The sequence below is a fragment of the Carettochelys insculpta genome, chromosome 8 (genome assembly GCF_033958435.1).
Source record: "Carettochelys insculpta isolate YL-2023 chromosome 8, ASM3395843v1, whole genome shotgun sequence".
In the NCBI taxonomy this organism is placed as follows: domain Eukaryota; kingdom Metazoa; phylum Chordata; order Testudines; family Carettochelyidae; genus Carettochelys; species Carettochelys insculpta.
The window spans coordinates 48204123-48222922 of NC_134144.1; the positions used below are offsets into that span (position 1 = coordinate 48204123).

Genomic DNA, 18800 nt, shown 5'->3' on the forward strand with positions numbered 1-18800 from the left:
TAAAAACATATATGTGATACCTTTCCTTGTACTTCAGGACATAAACCAGCAAGCAATTGCCTAAGAATAAGATAAAGGGAGGAGAAAATTCCCTGCTCCCCAAGGAGATATCTATAATACTGGCCACTGTCAAAGACAGGCTTTTGGGGCAGTTAGACTACAGGTGGTCTGAGCTGCTACAACAATTCTTAAAACTGTCTTAAAACTGTCATGAGCGGGTCAGTTTCCCGGATCCTGCAAGGTATGGGGAGCTGGGAACCAGGCTGCTGCTCTGGTCAGTTTCCCTGGTCACTTTTCTGGCTCTGCAAGTGGAAGGGAGCGGGGAGACAGGCTGCTGCTGGGTTCCCAGCTCCCCACCACTTGGGGGACTGGGAAACTGCTCTTTTCAGAGGTGGCAGTCACATTAACCCACGTATTTCAAGGGTTTACTGTATATGCTAATGAGAACGAAGAATTGATTTTGTTTTGGTTTATTGCTGGTGTGACTTAAGGAACTGAAAATTAGTGACAGAGGGAAGCTGAAAATATATCTTTAAGTAAGTGAATGGGCTTATTGTCCAGCTATATAAAACTGCCAGTAGCTCTTGTTACAGGTGGTAATACGATGTAAAGTTTGATTTGTATATCATGGGCCAGATCCTTAGCCTCACTAAGTCCCCTTTGCAATACTTGAAAAAGTGGGATTAAAGCTAAGAAAAGCTAAGAATGTCTGACGTTGAGGAAAACGTTGGCTGGGATAAAGTTGTCTCCTCCCACCATTTCCTGACGCATTCCAAAAGGTGCATCAGAGTTGATAGGAGGATGGAAGAAGTCACAGTTGCATCTTGCTGCACTTCAGAGATTTCCTCAGGTCTAAAGTCTACTCTAAATTGCACTGGGAGAGAAACTGCTGACTCCTGATAGAAGGGCGGGGAAACGGAGAGAAGCCTCCTATATCTTCTCTCCAGGTGCACCAACCAATCATAAGATGCCCCTGATGTATGCCAGTAGTGTCTTGCAGAACATATTATTGAAAGTTATTTGACAAGTGAAACACATAAATCCAAATGCATTTTATGCAATGACATGAGATATGTATGACACGTGAACCAGAAGAAGTATATATCGGTCTGCAAGGGTGTGAAACAGGATGTATGGTACTAGTGTTCAAGTCAACTGTTCAGGCTGAGTGACACAATATAAATCCAGTAGTGTTTTTACACTCTCCTTTGTAATAAACAACCTGACTTTGTGGTCCTGATTCTGCAATTAGATGTGCATAGATGTACCTTCATGCCTGAATGCATTCAATTGCAGAATGGGGGCCTAATTTTGTAAAGTAAATAAAAGCATGAACAAAGTATTTGCAAATAGTATGAATCTAGAAAACAAAATAGAGCTCAGATGCTTAGCAAAATTAGATCTTCTTTCTATGTGCATGACTCTTCATTTGGATGAAGAGGTGCATGATTGGAGACTCATTCCTCAAAATGATTTCAAAAGGCACATTGAATTTTCTTCGTAGTGGCTAGATCCTGCAAAATGCTAAGCATGCTAAGTCCATAGTAAAATCTTGCATGGAAGGGATAAGCACATGATAGTTCCATTTCCTGAACAGGAGGTATTTCTATTTTTATATTTGTTTTATATGAGTAATATTTTTTCTGTGAAACTTCCTTCCCCTTTACACTTTTGATCCTGTGCCCAGTGAAGTTCACAATCTCCCACTGACTTCAGTGATTCAGAATTTGGCACTTGATTTATCTCTGGCATTTGATTTATCTCTGTTTAATTTAATTTATTAATACCCAGCAACAGCCACAATTAATTTTACTCCAGTTTGAAATTCTGCATTTCTGTAACATACATGATGGATAGATTTGCACAGTTACATATTTTGAGGTCTTGTATTACAAACTTGAATGCAATGACAATTAACATATTAAAAATCAGCATATAAATATAATGTTTAGGGTATAAGACCATAGATAAAATCGCATAAGTTAGTCTCACTAACACATTTTTTTATTTTCATATGGTGCACATTTCTTAGTTCAGAAAGGCACAACATTAGAATCTTAATTGTACAAACAAAACTACCCTTGCACCCATGAGATAACCCAATTAAGTCAACAGGACTGCATAGGAGCCTATCCGTGCAGAATCTGGGTCTAGTGTTGTACAGTAACAAGCAAAACCCCCACAGGACCTCTACAGCACGCTGTTTATGAACATTGCTGTAAAATACAGTATTTTATATGACAGCCTCATTAATTAACTAGATGTTCTGTATTTAGTGAAGTGTTTAGCAATAAGTACAGTACAATAAGTACATTTCTAACTGATCACATTTTCAAACTGAAAAAAACATCACCAGCTCATCCGGAAGGGCCATTAACAATCTATTTTTGTCAAATGGATGACTATTTTGTCTCATCACAATTTTTACATGAGTTTTAAATTAACTCATGACTCAACCAAATCAGATGTGAGTACATAAAAAAAAAGCTTTTTAAAAACTGATCTTTGCTGAAATAAGTAGTATCCTATTCATCCCATGCTGATGTCATTTCAATATATTATTGTGTATGAAGCTATTTTACAGCGACCTTAGATAAGTAAAATAAGTAGAGACTGAGGAGAAATCAGTAGTAATTCTCAGAACTCTCAAAAATAAATTTCCCTTAAGTACAGCAGAATTCAGTCACATCTTATAAAGCTGGAAGGGACTTTGAGAGGTCATTGAGTCCAGTCCCCTTGGTATGGCTAAGCACTCTTACTGAAGTTTTACTTTTTAAATATATTTGCCCCAGACCCCTAAATGGCTTCCTCAAGGATTGAGCTCATAACCCTATGTGGCTAATGCTCAAACCACTGAGCTATCCTTAACCCAATCAGCCGTGCTCTGATGTGAGTATTGGACATACCCAAAGGGATATTCGAAGTTGGGCAATTTTAAAGAAAAGGTGTGATTAAGTAATGAAAAAAAACTGATTATAACAATTTATGCCCTAGACCCAATATTTACAGGATATATGTTGGTTAGATAGTTCGCTATTTAGGTCAAAAACAAAGCAATAATGACATAAAAGATATCTTCATCTCCATTGAGAAATCACAAATCTTATGCAGCAATTACCCACAACAGCTGAAGCTTCAAATGTAAGGTAATAAATGATTATGAGGAAATAAATGTTCAGACATTTCCACCAGCAAATCATTTGGGGTGTATTTTATGACAAAGATATATTTGAGTATGTGGTTTTAAGCAAAAAGTCAAGGGTTGCTTTCGTAGTACTGTCAACCCTAAAGATTCCAAAATCACAAGACTGGAATAAAAATCATGGGCTTTTAAAAATTGTATATTTGTGCGGTAGGTTTGTCTTATGGTTGGAGTATTTAGGCTTCCTGTTTTGTAGTCTTTCACTGTACCACAAGGATTAGAAACTTAACTTTTGTTGAGAGGAAAGTGTAATCATATGACTCTACTGGCTGAGGCTTGAGGAGAGATGTTAAATATGGCAAGACTCACAGCGTATATGAGTTGGCAAACCACGCTGTAGGCTTTTTTGAAAACTTGAGCCAAAAATTCCGACTTCCACCCTGTAGTTCTGATTCTCTGAAGAACCTTACTACTTTCCGTCCAGCTTCAGACCTGTCAAAGACCTTATTACATTGTAGAGAAAATGGAGCGTTTAATGTAGACAATGGCTAAGTTGCCATTCTATCTAATATAATATACAGTGTTCTGTGTAGCCACAGTATTATGACATTGTCTGTTTTGCTTCTTGAGTCATGCTCGTTTGCGTTTAGGAATAATGCATAGAATAATTCGAGTGCTGTGAGGTACTGCATGAAGTGTTATATATCAATAATATAGTTACACAGAGAAGTTATTTTATTGAGGCTATGGTACACTACACATCCCTTTCAGAAGGAGCATGTAAATTATGGACATTCAAAAATGCAAATGAGGCACTGATATGAATATTCAGCACCTTATTTGTATAATGGCGGCCACCTGGGCCGTTGAAAGTGCTGATTTTGAAATAGCTGTGTAGCCAGGGTTCCTTCAAAAGGGTGCCCCGATTTCAAAAGCACCCTTCTTCCCCAAAAAGTGGGAAGAAGGGTACTTCCGAAACTGGGGCACTCTTTCAAAGGAAAGCTGGCTACACAGCTATTTTTCTTTCGAAATCAGCACTTTCGACAGCCAGGGTGGCATCTTTTATGCAAATTAGGCGCTGAATATTCATATCCATGCATTATTTTCATTTTCAAACAGACATAATTTACATGCCCCTTCTGAAAGGGAGGGGTTGTATAGCCACAGCGTGAGCCATACAATAATCTGATTCTATCTGATGTAACCTTGGATGGAGAGCTGATCTTTAATCTAAGGCTAAACATGATTTAAATCTTGTAGTAAGTTGTTGTGTTATGCTCAGTGCTGATTGCCTTATGATGTATGCCCAGAAGAAATACAAAGTTCTGAGAAAGGGGAAGATTTCCCTTGGAATTTTGTGTTTTGCAGAAAAACAAAAATATTTAAAACTTCTCAAATTCCTAGCTATATTCTCTACAATGTCCTATCAGAAATAGTATGCAAAGTCTACATAACAAAATTCAGGATGTTAGCACTTGAGCAATGTTTTATGAATTTAACTTGGATTCCTCTCCCCAGTGTATAATTTTCTTAATGTTATGTTCTTCTTTCTAGGGATCAGCAGATTCATACACAAGCAGGCCATCAGATTCTGATGTATCTTTGGAAGAGGACAGAGAAGCAATCCGCCAGGAGAGAGAACAGCAAGCTGCTATTCAGCTCGAAAGAGCAAAGGTAAATTCTTTTCAGCTTTAGTAATAGCAAAGTTATATGGCGTTTGTTGACTCATCAAGCTTTATATAGTGTTAGAATTCATTCTACAAGGCTTTATAATGGTGATCATATAATTTCTAAATAGTTTGGCAAGCAACTGCAAGATGTTAGAGGGGGAAATACCAAATATTTTCACAAAGATGCAATTTAACATATAGAGCCAAGTCCTGATGTCACACCCATTCAGCCTTGTGTGTGTTGGGTACTACATGTATAAATGAGAGTGAAATTTGGCTCATTTATTTAAGGAAAGGAAACTAACATAAGCGATTTCTAAACCATTTTCATAACAGTTTGCCTAGCTGTCATGAATGAATGCCAGTATAGCATTAACAGAGGTCTCTCAGCAGGGTTCGGTCAGGTAAGTCAATGGAAGGGAGAGAAACTCTTTCGAATTAAGAACAATTGCAGTCTGAAGGGTCTTTGTCTGTGTGGCTGATACGAAAGGGAGAGAGAGAAATGATTGTTCTGAAGCAGCTGGAGTGAATCCAATAAATATCCTGGCTATCTGATAATCAGCCATAGATATGGAAATAGATCGGAAATGTTTAGTTAGACGTGATCAGTGTATTTGTTCTTTTGGGACTTGGTGTGGAGTTGCTCTGGTTAATGATTTCTTTCCCCTGTATCCTGTAACCTCTAAGCTAAATCCAAGGCAAGTAATTCTCTGTGCTGCAACAAGTATATTTGAGTTATGTTCTCTTGTTTTGTGAATAAATTACTTTTTTAAGGCAATGATCTCATTCCTGTGTTTTGAGAAGGGTCTGTGCATATTCATGCCGTACACTGAAAGGTCAGCTATCGGATCACAGATCTTTGTTTCTAAGCTCTCTCCTGAGGGTAGGTTAAGAGCTTGGGGTACCCCACAGGGAGACGTCCCAAGTGTGTCTTCCTGGGTTAAAGCTTTTTTTTTTCCCACTTGGGTGTTGTCAGGGAATCTGTGACCTTGGGCAGTTTTTTAAGGAGAGTCTTTACAGGCGAGGCATTTTTAAGGTTTTTGTTGGTCCCCACTTTCTGCACCCAGAGTGTCACAGTGGGGAGCAACTCTGACCCTAGCTGTTCTGAATTTGGATCTGGTCCTGCTGGTTGCCCTACAGGTGCACTGTAGATGAACTAGACATAAGTATAATACAACAAATTCCCAGCTCTATGCTGTAAAATTTCCTATCCGAAATAATATGCAAATGCTACATAACAAAATTCAGGCTATAAACACTTAAGCAATGTTTGTGAATTTGGTTTGGATTCTTCTACCCATTACCCTGTGATGTGTGCCTGTGAGTGCTATTGATGCCAATTGCAATTGTACCAATATATTCAGATACAATATTATGACCCGGTGGTTTCAATTGAGTCCTTTGTTTGTTTTGTGAAAATGTTGATTGCCTGATTCACCCCTAAAGAAGGAGGCTGCAGATGATCAGCATTCTGACAGGGAGGTCAGGCATTCAGATACTACATTGATAGGGGTGCCAATAAAATAAATTGGGAGTCTGGTTAGATACATGCCATAGAGATTTCCTATCAGTGGAAAACAGGCAATGTTTTCATGACCACATTTTTCCAGGAGTTCTTTAAGTGATGGCCAACTTCTGAGCATGATTGGGACCTTGCTGTGAGAGGTTCCCAACCTTACAAACCTTGTTAAAATGAGACACTTTCTATTCGGTTTTAAATGTCCTAGAGAACTTAATAGAAAATTCTATCCCTGCTGTTGGTAGTTTAAGAAAGCCAGTAGAAAGGCTGTCTAAGTCTCTAAACTCTGTTTGTGGATTAATTCCTATAATGCCTGTTACATTTGTGTAGAACTCTCTTGGGTTCGCTATTAAATTCCATATGACTTTTCCTTAGTCTGAATCAGCATGCCTCCCTGTTTCTCTGGGCACCCCACTGTCTCGGTCACTTATCTACTTTTGAAAAACTCTTAGGCAAGGCTTGGAAAGAATTTTGTAGGTATCTTGTGATGCTGTGTTCCTGAAAAATTTCATGCTACTCAGGGTATATAGCCCATTTTACACCAGCAGGAATTAATCAAGCCTTGGAGCTTTATATGGTTTTCCAGGATACTTTATAGCCTACACCAGTGGTACTCAACCAAGGGTACATAGAGCTCTCCAGAGGGTACATTAACTCAGTGTTGTTCAACCTTTTTCATGAATAAAAAATTGGACTTTTATCTAATTTTTATTTATCCTGTTTGTACAATCATAAGTGTGATGGTAAATTTATTGCCAATAGGCAATTTCTTCAAACCAATCAGTTAGGCTGTTTCTACACAGGCCACTTTCTCCGAAACTGGCATGGTAATACACAGCCCAAAATATGCTAATAAGGCACAGATGCAAATTCCCCACGCCTCATTAGCATACAGTCACGTGATTTGGAGTCCGGAAGACCGTTCTTCCAGACTTCAAAACGCCGCTTAGAAGCGTGGCCCTGGGGGAGCTTCCGGAAGGAAGTCCTTCTTCTGGACGCCCCTTCTTCCGAAAATATTTGGGAAGAAGGGGCCTCCGGAAGAATCATAGAATCATAGAACTTCTTCTGGAAGCTCCTCCAGGGCCACGCTTCTAAACGGTCTTCCGGACTCCAAATCACGTGACCATATGCTAATGAGGCACGGGGAATTTGTATCCGTGCCTTGTTAGCATATTTCAGGCCGTGTATTACCATGCCACTTTCAGAGAAAGTGGCCTGTGTAGAAACGGCCTTACAATTAAGTTGTTTAAACAAATGTGTTGCAATGGTAAAAAAGAATTGGTGTGTCTGAAAATTGTAGGTAGTGAGGGTATTTATATATTTTTTTGAAAATGGGGTATTTTATTGAAAAAAAAAAGTTTGAAAAGCACTGGCCTACACTTTATGTGGGATCTTCAATCACATCTCATGCCTTAGGACACAAAACAATCTCTGCAAAGGAAGAATTTCCTTACCTAGTGTATCATACTTCATGGGATATATTGTGTACAGGGGAATAACTTTCCTTTGAATTGTCCTACAAGAGGATGATAGCGATAGATCATTTCTCTTGTAGCAAATCACATGGTTCAGATTTGCACCTGATGTAAGCAAGCACAACTCCATTGAATTGTGTGGTAGCTGTAACTAATTCCATTAGGCCCGAATTTGGCTGTATGTGCTAAGGTACCACTAGTACATTTCTATAATTTGAATCAGTCAGTACACTAAGTCTTGACTCGAAAAAGTACAAGAGCACTTCTGTAATGTGCTTGTGCCATGTATTTCTATTCCTAGTCTAAACCTGTGGCGTTTGCAGTTAAGACTAATGTGAGTTACTGTGGGGCACTGGATGAAGATGTTCCTGTCCCAAGCACTGCCATCTCTTTTGATGCCAAGGACTTTCTACACATTAAAGAGGTAACCACAGCCTGCAATTATTCCTCTGACCTGCCAACGTCTAAAACCTAAGCAGTCAGATTTGAGCCTCGCAAGACGAAAAGGAAAGCTGAAATGCAGCCAGTGTTACACAGAGCATCTGTCTGATTAGCAATAACATCCTAGATCATTCTGTCTTTATCAGGATTCTAGTGTCATGAAGCTATATCTTGTACTATTAAGAATTTGAACCTACTAATTCTTTGTCAGGTCTTGAAAGCGTGGAATGGAGATCATGTCTTAATAATTTTTAAAACCACTTGAACTGGATGGATTTAGATTTTGTTCTTCATTAAAGCCGTGAGATTGAGACTGTTGAAGATAGATTGGGAGTGGAAAGGACAGCTTGAGCCAAATGATGGAGTTAGATCAGCTTACACTAGGCATACGTGCAGCCTTGTAGAGAGGGTCTGTAGAAGAGGGAGAGGGCTTAGAATAAGAGAGTAGGAAAAAAGTATTGGCAGGAAAGCTTTCTGGCTTGAGACATAGGGTTCATTTACACTGTGAGTCACAGTGGCTGTGTCTACACTTGCCCCCAGCTTTGAAGGGGGCATGGTAATCAGAGCCACAGGAGATTACTAATGAAGTGCTGCGGTGACTATGCAGGCTAATTTTCCCCCATACAACTTTGAAGCATCAAACTTTGAAGTGCCAACAGCCGGCGTGAGTCCTGGGGCAAGGTGGGAGGGGTGCCCAGCTCTGTGCCCTGGAAGGGGTGAGGCCAGTAGTGGGATGGGTGGGGCCAAGATCAGTCAGCTCTCAGTGCCCCCAGACCATGGCACTGGCTTTCCACCCTCACAGCCTTGTGCAGCTGGAGCAGTGCTACTATGGCACTTTAAAGGAGCCGTGGGGCAATCAGCCCCTTTGCGTCCCCTCTGCCCCTACCCCGTGTCATCAGGCCTGGTCAGTATTGTGTATTTGAATTTTCAGAAAACCTTTGTCAAGCTCCCTCACCACAGGATCTTCTACAAACTAAGTAGCCATGGAATAAGAGGGAAGGCCTTTTCTTATATCAGTAACTATTTGAAAGGTAGGAAGCAAATGGCAGCATGAGGGAGTGAAGGAAAGAGGGCCTGGCATCCCAGCTCTCTGGGCCCCACTAGTTCTGCCTCATGGAGGGAGGATAAAAGGAAGGAGCCTGGCTCAGTTTGGGGCAGACTGGCAAGGATACAGGAGTAGGTTCAGCAATTTCAGTACACGAACCACGGCAGCTATGGGAGCGAGTAAGCCCCCATCTTACCCCTCTGGGAAGAGGGGGAACCCACTAGAGACCCCAGCTAAGCAGAACATGTGGACTACTGGGGCATACCCCAAACTTAGGGACTAGCTAGGGAGTTGCCCAGCATTCCTGGGCCAGGCACGCAGAAGCCAGGTGATCAGCACCCCCATTTTAACTTGCCTACTCTGTGATCTAGCCACTAGGCTACACAGTCACCAGGCCACAGTCAGGAATAAATGATCAGTTTTCATAATGGAGAAGGGTGAATAGCAGGGTCACCCAAGGATCTGTATTGGGACCTGTGCTGTTCAGCATATCAATTATTGATCAAAAAAAGGCAATGAACGGTGAAGTGGGAAAATTTTATTATTTTATTATCATTATTTATTATTAATATTATTAAAGATAAATCCAAAGCAGACTCCAGGGAGCTGAAGGGATCTCTGAAAACTGGGTGAGTTGGCAACAAAATGACAGATTAAATTCATCAAGTGCAAAGTAAATATTAGGGCTGTTCAGCTTAGAAGAGAGATGGCTAAATGATAATAGAGGATTATAAGACCATACATGGTGTGGAAAAAGTGAACCAGAATACAAAAACCAAGGCCCATCCAATGAAATTAAAAGGTTGTAGCTTTCATACATACAAAAGGAAGTACTGTTGCACATGATCCACAGTTAATTTGCAGAACTCACTGCCATGGGATGTTGCAGTGGCCAAAATAAATACTTCAAAAAAGAAGTTTAGATAAGCTCATAGATGATATGTGCATCAAGGTGGTAGGGATGCAATCTTATGTGCAGGATGGCCCTAAACTTCTGATCACCAAAAGCCAGTAGTGGAAGATGGGTGGATCACATCATAATTTCCCTGTTCTGTACCTTCCCCTGAAGCTCTGGCATGCGTCAGTGCATGAGACAAAATACTGGGCTAAATTGACCATTGTTCGGGCCATTCTTATGTTCTTAAACTAGCATGTCATAATAGTACATAACAAAGGATAATGAAAACCACAGAAAAGGAAGGTGAAGAAAAGTACACTCCTGCTGGGAAGTTACTGAGGCCAAAATTTCAAATTTGGGAGTCTAAAATTGGGCCTTTAAATAAAAGGTCTGATTCCTTTTAATGTGTCCAGAGCCTATGCAAATCTCATTGACTTCAAATAGGAGCTTCAGAATGTATTTATTTGGTTGACCAAGTATAAATTTAAGTGCCTGAGAGTTTGGGGCCAGGGAACTGATGGGGGTATACTTGGCTTCTTCCTCACTCATTTTACAGATCTGTGGCTTTGTTTTTTCTGAAATTGTTAAAATGGGATTCATTCACACTAGGTTTAATTGTGTATAACCTCTGTAGGAAAACTAACATTCGTTTTGAAATTTGGTGCCAAGAGCTCTTGACAAAAAATTGCAGTTTTTAAAAAAAAATTCCAAAATTGCTAAAAATGTAATCTGATCAATTTACCAAGACCTAAATGAGAACAATTTATAAATCTTTAAAAGGGATTGCTTAAAAAGTCCTGTCACCAGACAGTTTGACCAAATCTTATGTTTCCATGGCATCACTCTGTGTCACTATAGTCTAGTTTGGACCAAGCTTTCAATTAATTAAATGTTAAAAGATTATAATACAATAAATTATGTTTTGAGAAATGTATGAAAATTTCTGTAAATAAAATTTCTTAAATTAACAATAAAATATATCCAAATGATTTGGACATTTTTGCAGCATAAGGCTGCAGAAGACAGACAAAAGATGGTCCAGAGAGATTGGAGTGTTAGATAGTGTAACAGTCTCCCAAACCATCATCATCTTTGGCACAAGTTTACACATTTGTTGATGGTGTCAGCAGAAAAGTCATGCCAGGACATGGAGAATGAATATAGAGTTTGACTGGCTATATCAAGGCTGAGATAGTTTAGAGATAGTTTAGTTTATAGTGTGGGCTGTATCCATCGAGTGGTCATATACAAGTCTTGTGAGCGCTCATTATGGCACCCTCCTGTTGGCTCAATTAAATGTACACAATTTGGCCAATGATCGACTTTCAACAGAAATACTGGCCTTCAAAGAGTAATGTGGGAGTAAAGGCTTTTGATAACAAATAGCTCAAGGATAGGTAGCATTTGTGAGTGAAGTCAATAATCTGTGTGTTACAGAAATATAACAACGACTGGTGGATAGGAAGGCTGGTTAAAGAGGGCTGTGAGATTGGTTTCATTCCGAGCCCACTTAGGCTGGAGAATATCCGAATTCAGCAGGAGCAGAAGAGAGGACGTTTCCATGGAGGGTAAGATTGTCCTTAGCTATTTCAAAACAGCAAATGTTGAGTGATATTAGTGAAGTTCGGCTGATTTGCTTTAGTGTATTCCTCAGTCTTTATCGGTCTAAAAAGTGTTATGTATCAAAATGGACAGCAGGTTAAAATATGCACATTTGTAGAAAATGGTAGGCATCTTACATCTCACTGTCTCTGTTGAATGTAAGGCATAGGAGAACTACAGGGATAAACTTGGAAATATAAGTCTTGCAGGATAGTAGCTAAAGTGTAGAGCAGTGGTTCTCAACATTGTCTGGAATCTCCTTCAACATGCTATAAAAATGCCAGAGCCCAGTGGAATGGTGGAGGAACTTGGGGTTCAGTGCCAGGTAGGGGGATCCTTGGGCACAGGCATAATGTGATGTCTATTTTCATAGACGAGAAGGCACTTGGGCCAGCTCAGACAGCAGAGTCCAGGGAGGGAATCACCACCCACCCACCTGTCTGGGACTCTGTGCCAGTGGCTACTCAGCTGACCCCAGAGCCAGGTCCCTGACTGGGCAGCTCTGACCGTGTGCTTGAGCAGTCACACCTCCAGGCCTCAGCATCAGGCTGGGGAATGAGACAGATGCCTACTCCATGGCATTACCAGGCAGAGGAGCAGCAGCCATGAACTGCCTGCCTCCAGCCTTCCATGTAGGACCTGGCTAGAGAGTGGGAGTCTGAAGAGAGGCAAAAGTGTGAGGTGGGGAGGAGTGCCCAGCTCTGGGTAAGTCACCCTAGTGCTCCCTCCACCCTGCCCATCAGGACTTCGGTAGGGGGCAGAGAGGAAGCAGCTCAGAGTTGCAGTTCCCTGTCACGACAACGTAGTGGGGGGAAGGGAGCCCTGCACTTGCTCCTGGTATCCACCCCCTGTGGGGGAGAGGGAGGAGCACACCAGGGATCAAGGTTTAAGCTTGAACTGCCCCTAGCTGTTACCCCACGTAGGTCTGCACTGCTCCCAGCTTTAGCCTTGGGGGGATAGTGGGAATGGGGGCATCAGCCCTCTGCTCCTGGCTTCAGCACCATGAGGGGTGCTGCGTCTCCAGGTTTCACCCACAAACTCACGGTTGAGAACCTCTGGCAAGGAGGACAAGCAGTGTGAGCTCATGCAGGCTTAGATCAAATCAGCAATCATGCCTGGGCCTTTAGATTTTTGTCTCAAGGCCTCATACGCTTTTCATTCTGAGTCATCACAAAATTGTCACATTGGGAACAGCATAGAGGCAGTTTTGCAGCACTCCAATCTCATTACAGCTCTTTAACAGAGTAATCACTCTGGCTGGCTCCACTGCTTTTCACCTCAGGTTGCCTCTCCACTTTTGTCCCCAGCCTGTCTCCTTGTCTCCCAACCCCTCAATTTAAGTGGTGCAAAATTCTTGATTAGCACAAGCTTGAGTAAAGACCTGAGAGCCACAGCTCTGACCGCTAATCACCATCCACTAGCTATATAGCAAAATAGACTTCTTCTTCGAGTGGTCTCTGTGGGTGCTCCGCAATAGGTGTCAGGCTCGCCCGGCGCCGCAGATCGGAAATCTTCCAGCAGTTTCTCCTGGATCGCTCATGCGCCGGCACGTGCCACCCCCCTGCGTGCCCCCGGCCGCGTGCATGATCTGGTCCCCGCCAGTTCCTTCTCAACCGCCATCGGCTGCAGACGGAATCCGCTCAGGCTACGGCCAGAGTCAGATTACTTAGTGGTTTTTTTCCACGTGTAATTTGTTGTTTTTCGGTTATTAAACAATTAAAAAAAAAAGGAAAAACAGAGGAGCGGAGAAGAACAGAGGGGACGTGAAAGGCCATTAGGCCTCCCACTGCTGCAGGCTGGTGCTCACTCTTTGAGGAGGAAAGGCACGGATTAAGTGCTAAGTACCCTCTTAACAATAAAGGACTCACCACAATGGCCTCTTCAGGTTTTTACACAGCGTGAGTCATACTGTGAAGCTATGCTGGCCTCCGTGGGGCATAGCGAAGGCATCCGACACCTGCAGGAATTGCAGGCTACCCGGCCGCGTTTCTCACTGTGCTCTGACCCCCCCGCCCCTCAGTGCAGAAACGGAGGGAACTCTCCCTGGCTCAATCCTTGCCGTGCATCTGCAGCGAGCAGGACGAGCGGAGCACACAGCTACCAGCCGTCTTCCCTCCCTGGCTCGATCCTTGCCCTGCATCTGCACCGAGCAGGACGAGCGGAGCACACAGCTCCCAGCTGCATCCTCAGGCGGCGGCACCGTCACAGGCGGCACAGACCCCCATGGTACCAGCGGTGCAGGGGTGCCAGGCACGGAGCCTGCAGGCACCGGAGGGGGATACCCGTGCAGCACCGCAGCTGACGGTGCCGAGCGCGGCGCTAACAGCGGGGCCGAGATTCCCGGCAGGGGAGGGGGCGGTGCCAGCCCCGCAGCGGAGGGGCAAGGCAACATCAAAAACCCGGCACCGCAGTCCATGTCTGGACAGGGCTGCGCTGCTGTTAGCATCAAGCCCTCCCCCTGTGATACACACGCCGCACCAAAGGCCTGTCTCTCCACCGGCCCATCAGGGGAAAAAGAAAAAAAAAAAAAACGCCTTCTCCATTCCTCCAACCGATGTCACCACGGCTTGGGCCACCTTCACCATTTTCTGGGATTGGATCCCCCTGGAGTACTGTCACAAGCCAGTTTCACCTCTATCAGTGTCGGCGTGGAGGTCTTGCTCTCCCAGACATCGGGGGTACACACCCTGTGAGTGGTTCAGGTCTCCATCTCTGGACCCTTGCCATGGTTGTCCCTATCAGGCTGGACACAGATAAACCACAGGCCTGCACCCAGGGGCAGGTCCCCACCCCCGGCCGCTCAATACCCCCGTGGGCGCTCCCGATCGGGGATCGGAAACACAGTTGTCTCAAGGGGAGTTAAATTTAGAATTCCGAGACTTTCCTTCACAGTCCTCCAGCGAGCAAGTGTGTCATCGCCCGTGGGAACCCGAGGGTTCAAGGGAGGTTTACCTTAGGGGTTCCTCCTCATCCTCCCCAGACGAGGCCATGGCCCCTGGGGATGTCTCTCCCCGGGATGACCTTAAACAGTTTCAGGAGCTGTTTTAAAGGGTGGCTTTCACACATGACATGTAAATGGCAGAGGTGCAAGAGAAACATCACAAACTCCTGGAAAATCTGAGACCCCCGGCTTCATCCAAAATTGCTATTACGCTGGACGAAGCCGTTCTGGAGTCAGCCATTACTATATGGCAGACTCCAGCCTCTGTTCCGCCTACGAATGGGAGAGCAGATAAGAAATACTTCATCCTGGCAGAGGGCATGAAGTTCCTCTTCAGTCACCCACAACAAATTCTTTGGTGGTCGGGTCGTCCCAGCAGAGGTCAAAGGCTTCTCAGTACAAATCGGGGGATCAGACAAAGATGCTAAGAAGCTAGAGCTGTTTGGCAGGAAGGTATATTCCTCTCCTATCCTGCTATTGAGAATGACAAATTATGAGCACACCTAGCAAACCATAATTTTGATAATTACTCCGGGCTTACTCCCCTCAAGGATTCACTCCCGGAAGACAAAAAGCCAGTGTTAAAGGCGATTGTTCAAGAGGGCTACGCAGCATCGCAGATGGGAGTCCAGATTGTCCTGGACGTGGCGGACACGGCGGCATGCTCAACGGCTACAGCAGTAGTCATGCATAGAGAATCCTGGCCCTAGACATCGGGCATCTCGAGGGACCTACAGGCGAAGATCGTGGACCTTCCCTTTGATACACAAAAGCTGTTTTGCAGACTCAACCGACTCGGTCCCTCACTCCAGTAAGGACTCGAGAGCTACACTTAGAAGCTCGGGCATTTATGCTCCCCCATACAGGAGCGAAAAATTTTATCCTCAGCAAAGACGCCACGCTTACAACCAACGCGTGCTCAATATCAACGGGGCTACGGCCACAGGCGCTATCAATAGCGGCAACAGTACAGAACCCCTAGGCGACGTTCTCAACAAAGCCGTACGCCCTCGGGTCAGGCCTCAAAGGCAACAAGTTTGATGGGTATGCTGGGGGCTGCACTATCAATACCCTCGCTCAATGCCACTCTCATCTCATGTTCCATCATCGCCTCAGACCGTTCCACTCCCAATGGCAAAAGATCACCACAAACATATGGGCGCTGGAGATCATAGCCACGGTTACGCGATCCCCTCCCAGTTGCTTCCACTGACGAAGCCTCCCACCAGGCCTCACCTCAGGGGCGCTGCCACGAGGCAAGGCTCAAGCACAAGGTGACCCATCTTATGTTCACAAGTGCGGTGGAAAGAGTGCCAGAATAATTCCTGGGGAAGGTTTTTATTCACACTACTTCCTATCGGAGAAGTAAATGGGACACCGGAGGCCCATCTTAGATCTTCAGGGCCTCAACGGTTTCAGATGATCACAGTTGCCTTGATACTCATCGCACTGGACGATGGAGACTGGGTTGCAGCACTCGACTTACGAGATGCTTACTTTCATGTAACAATCCACCCGGCACACCGACGCTTCCTCTGCTTCACGGTCGGCCAGGAGTGCTTCCAGCATAGGGTTCTTCCGTTTGGCCTCTCCTCGGCCCCCAGAGTCTTACCAAAATCCTGGCAGTAGTGTCAGCCTACCTGCACAGACAGGGGGTGTTTATTTTTCCCATATCTGGGTGACTGCCTGCTAAAAGGGACCTCGAAGGCAGAGGTCTCACGCATGATATGTGTCACAGCGGACACGTTTCTTCGCTGGGCCTAGTCATCAACCTTGCAAGTCGAAGTCCGAACCCACACAACATATAGAGTTCATAGGGGCACGCATAACCTCTATCACAGCAAGGGTGTACCTACCTGACGCCCACTTCCGCGCAATCAGTTCGCTGGTGCAAGTTATTACATACAGCCCCACGGTGCTGATCTTACCGTGCCTACAGCTGCTGGGCCATATGGCGGCAGCAACGTTTGTGGTACAGAATGCCAGGCTGCACATGTCAAGCCCATAGCATTGGCTGGCGAGTGTTTACAAACCGGCATCCCACACTGTCCACAGGGTGGTGTCGCCCACAACAGAGGTGCGCAGATGCCTGGCGTGGTGGGAAAACCCCGAGAATCTGCTAGTGGGGGTGCCTTTTCACCAACCACAAATTTCTACTTTTCTTACTACCGACGCCTCCCACATGGGATGGGGAGTGCACATCGGTGACAAGGTAATGCAAGGGCTGTGGTTCCCTGTGGAACAGACACTGCACATATCCATACTGGAGCTCAGAGCAGTGTTCAACGCCTGCAAATATTTTCGAGATTACCTGCATGGCAAAGTAGTCGGGATTCAATACCGACAATACCTCCACTATGGTCTACATCAATCGATAAGGAGGAGCACGATCCCGTGCCCTATGTGCGGAAGCACTCCGATTGTGGAATCGGTGCATTGCCAACAACATAACGTTGAAAGCCTCATACTTGCCGGGCGCGCACAACGTGAATGCAGACCAGCTGAGCAGGCACTTTGCAATCACGCACGAATGGCAGATCCGCTCCGATCTGCTACAGCGCATTTTTCGTACATGGGGGTTTCCCCAGATTGATATGTTTGCCACCCAGTACAAAAAAAAAAAAAAAAGTGTCCCCAGCACTGCTCCAGAGCAGGAGTGGGGCGGGGGTCCCTGGGGGACGCTTTCATGTTTTTCATGGAAGGGCTCCCTACTTTACGCATTTCCCCCGCAGTGCTTATCCGCAAGGTCTTGCACAAAGTCGGAAGGGAGACAGCTCGCACGATACTCATAGTCCCGCTTGGGATCGGCAGCAATGGTTTCCCTTGCTTCTGCGCATGTTGGACCGCCCACCGCTCCCTCTACCGGTGGCGCCAGACTTACTCCTGCGGGCTCAAGGGTCCGTAGTGCACCCGCACCCTTAAGGTCTGCACCTACAAGCATGGCTAATCCATGGCTCAGCTCCTTAAAGAGCACATGTACAGAGGGAGCACAACAAGTCCTGGAATGTAGCCGAAGGACCTCCACCAGGAGGACTTACAAGCACAAATGGACTCGTTTCACAGCCTGGTGTTCCACCAAGCAGTTAGCTCCCCTTGACGTTCCTATACCTGTAATATTAGAATACTTATTGGACCTCAAGAGAGGCGGGCTTTCTCTATCCTCGCTAAGGTCCACCTCGCCGCTATATCAGCCTTTTCGGCATACAGAGGAAGGGCCCATGGTATTCGCCCATCCTATCGTTACCAGGTTCTTGAAGGGGCTGGTAAACCTGTACCCCCTCGGAAACCGCTTCTACCATCGTGGAATTTGGGCTTGGTGCTCAGCACGCTATCGGGTCCACCTTTTGAACCATTAGCCACAGTTCCCATACGTCTCCTTACGATAAAAACAACCTTCCTCCTTGCAACTATGTCAGCCAGCAGGGTGAGCTCGCTCGCGGCAGTGATGGCAACGCCGTACTGCACAGTATTCTCAAAGGAGGCGGTAACCTTAAGGCTGCACCCAGCCTTTGTTCAAAAAAGTCTCTCCGGAGTCCAATCTTAACAAGCCAATAGTTTTACTCTCGTTTTACCCGAAGCCTCACAGCTCCGGCAAGGAGGCACGCCTGCATCTCCTAAATGTGAGGAGGGCGTTGGCCTTCCACACAGACAGAACTAAGTCCTTCTGGAAAACGGACAGGCTTCTAGTCTCTCTCGCTCCTGGGTCAAAAGGAGAAGGTCTCTCTTCCCGGAGAATCTCAAAGCACATTGTGCCCTGTATAACAATGTGCTTTGAACTTCGAAAGACTCCTTTGCTGGCCCCGCCCAGGGCTCACTCCACCAGGGCGGTGGCGTCGTCAACAGCCTTATTCAAGGGCATTGCGTTAACAGACATCTGTAGAGCGGCGACCTGGTCATCCTATGACACCTTCACCAAGCATTATGCCCTGCCTTGGGTATTCTGAGAGGATACCCGTCTGTTGACAGCAGTCCTCTCGGGGGCAAGCTGCACATAAACCGATTACTCACCTCCTTACTTGGGTTACTGCTGAGTAGTCACCTATTGTGGAGCACCCACGGGGACCACT

At 45.0% G+C, this 18800-nt stretch overlaps 1 protein-coding gene across 3 annotated transcripts in view; it reads left to right on the forward strand.

Moving 5' to 3' along the window:
• CACNB4 (calcium voltage-gated channel auxiliary subunit beta 4) overlaps positions 1-18800 on the forward strand; it is a 209873-nt gene that overhangs the window by 133600 nt on the left and 57473 nt on the right. For all 3 annotated transcript variants that reach the window (XR_012646361.1, XM_075000752.1, XM_075000753.1), the window contains 3 exons: positions 4697-4816; positions 8108-8230; positions 11628-11758. Coding sequence is in view for 2 of the 3 variants with exons in the window: in XM_075000752.1 (XP_074856853.1) it covers positions 4697-4816; positions 8108-8230; positions 11628-11758 (374 nt within the window). In the remaining variant the exon portion in view is untranslated. The remainder of the gene's footprint in view (positions 1-4696; positions 4817-8107; positions 8231-11627; positions 11759-18800) is intronic.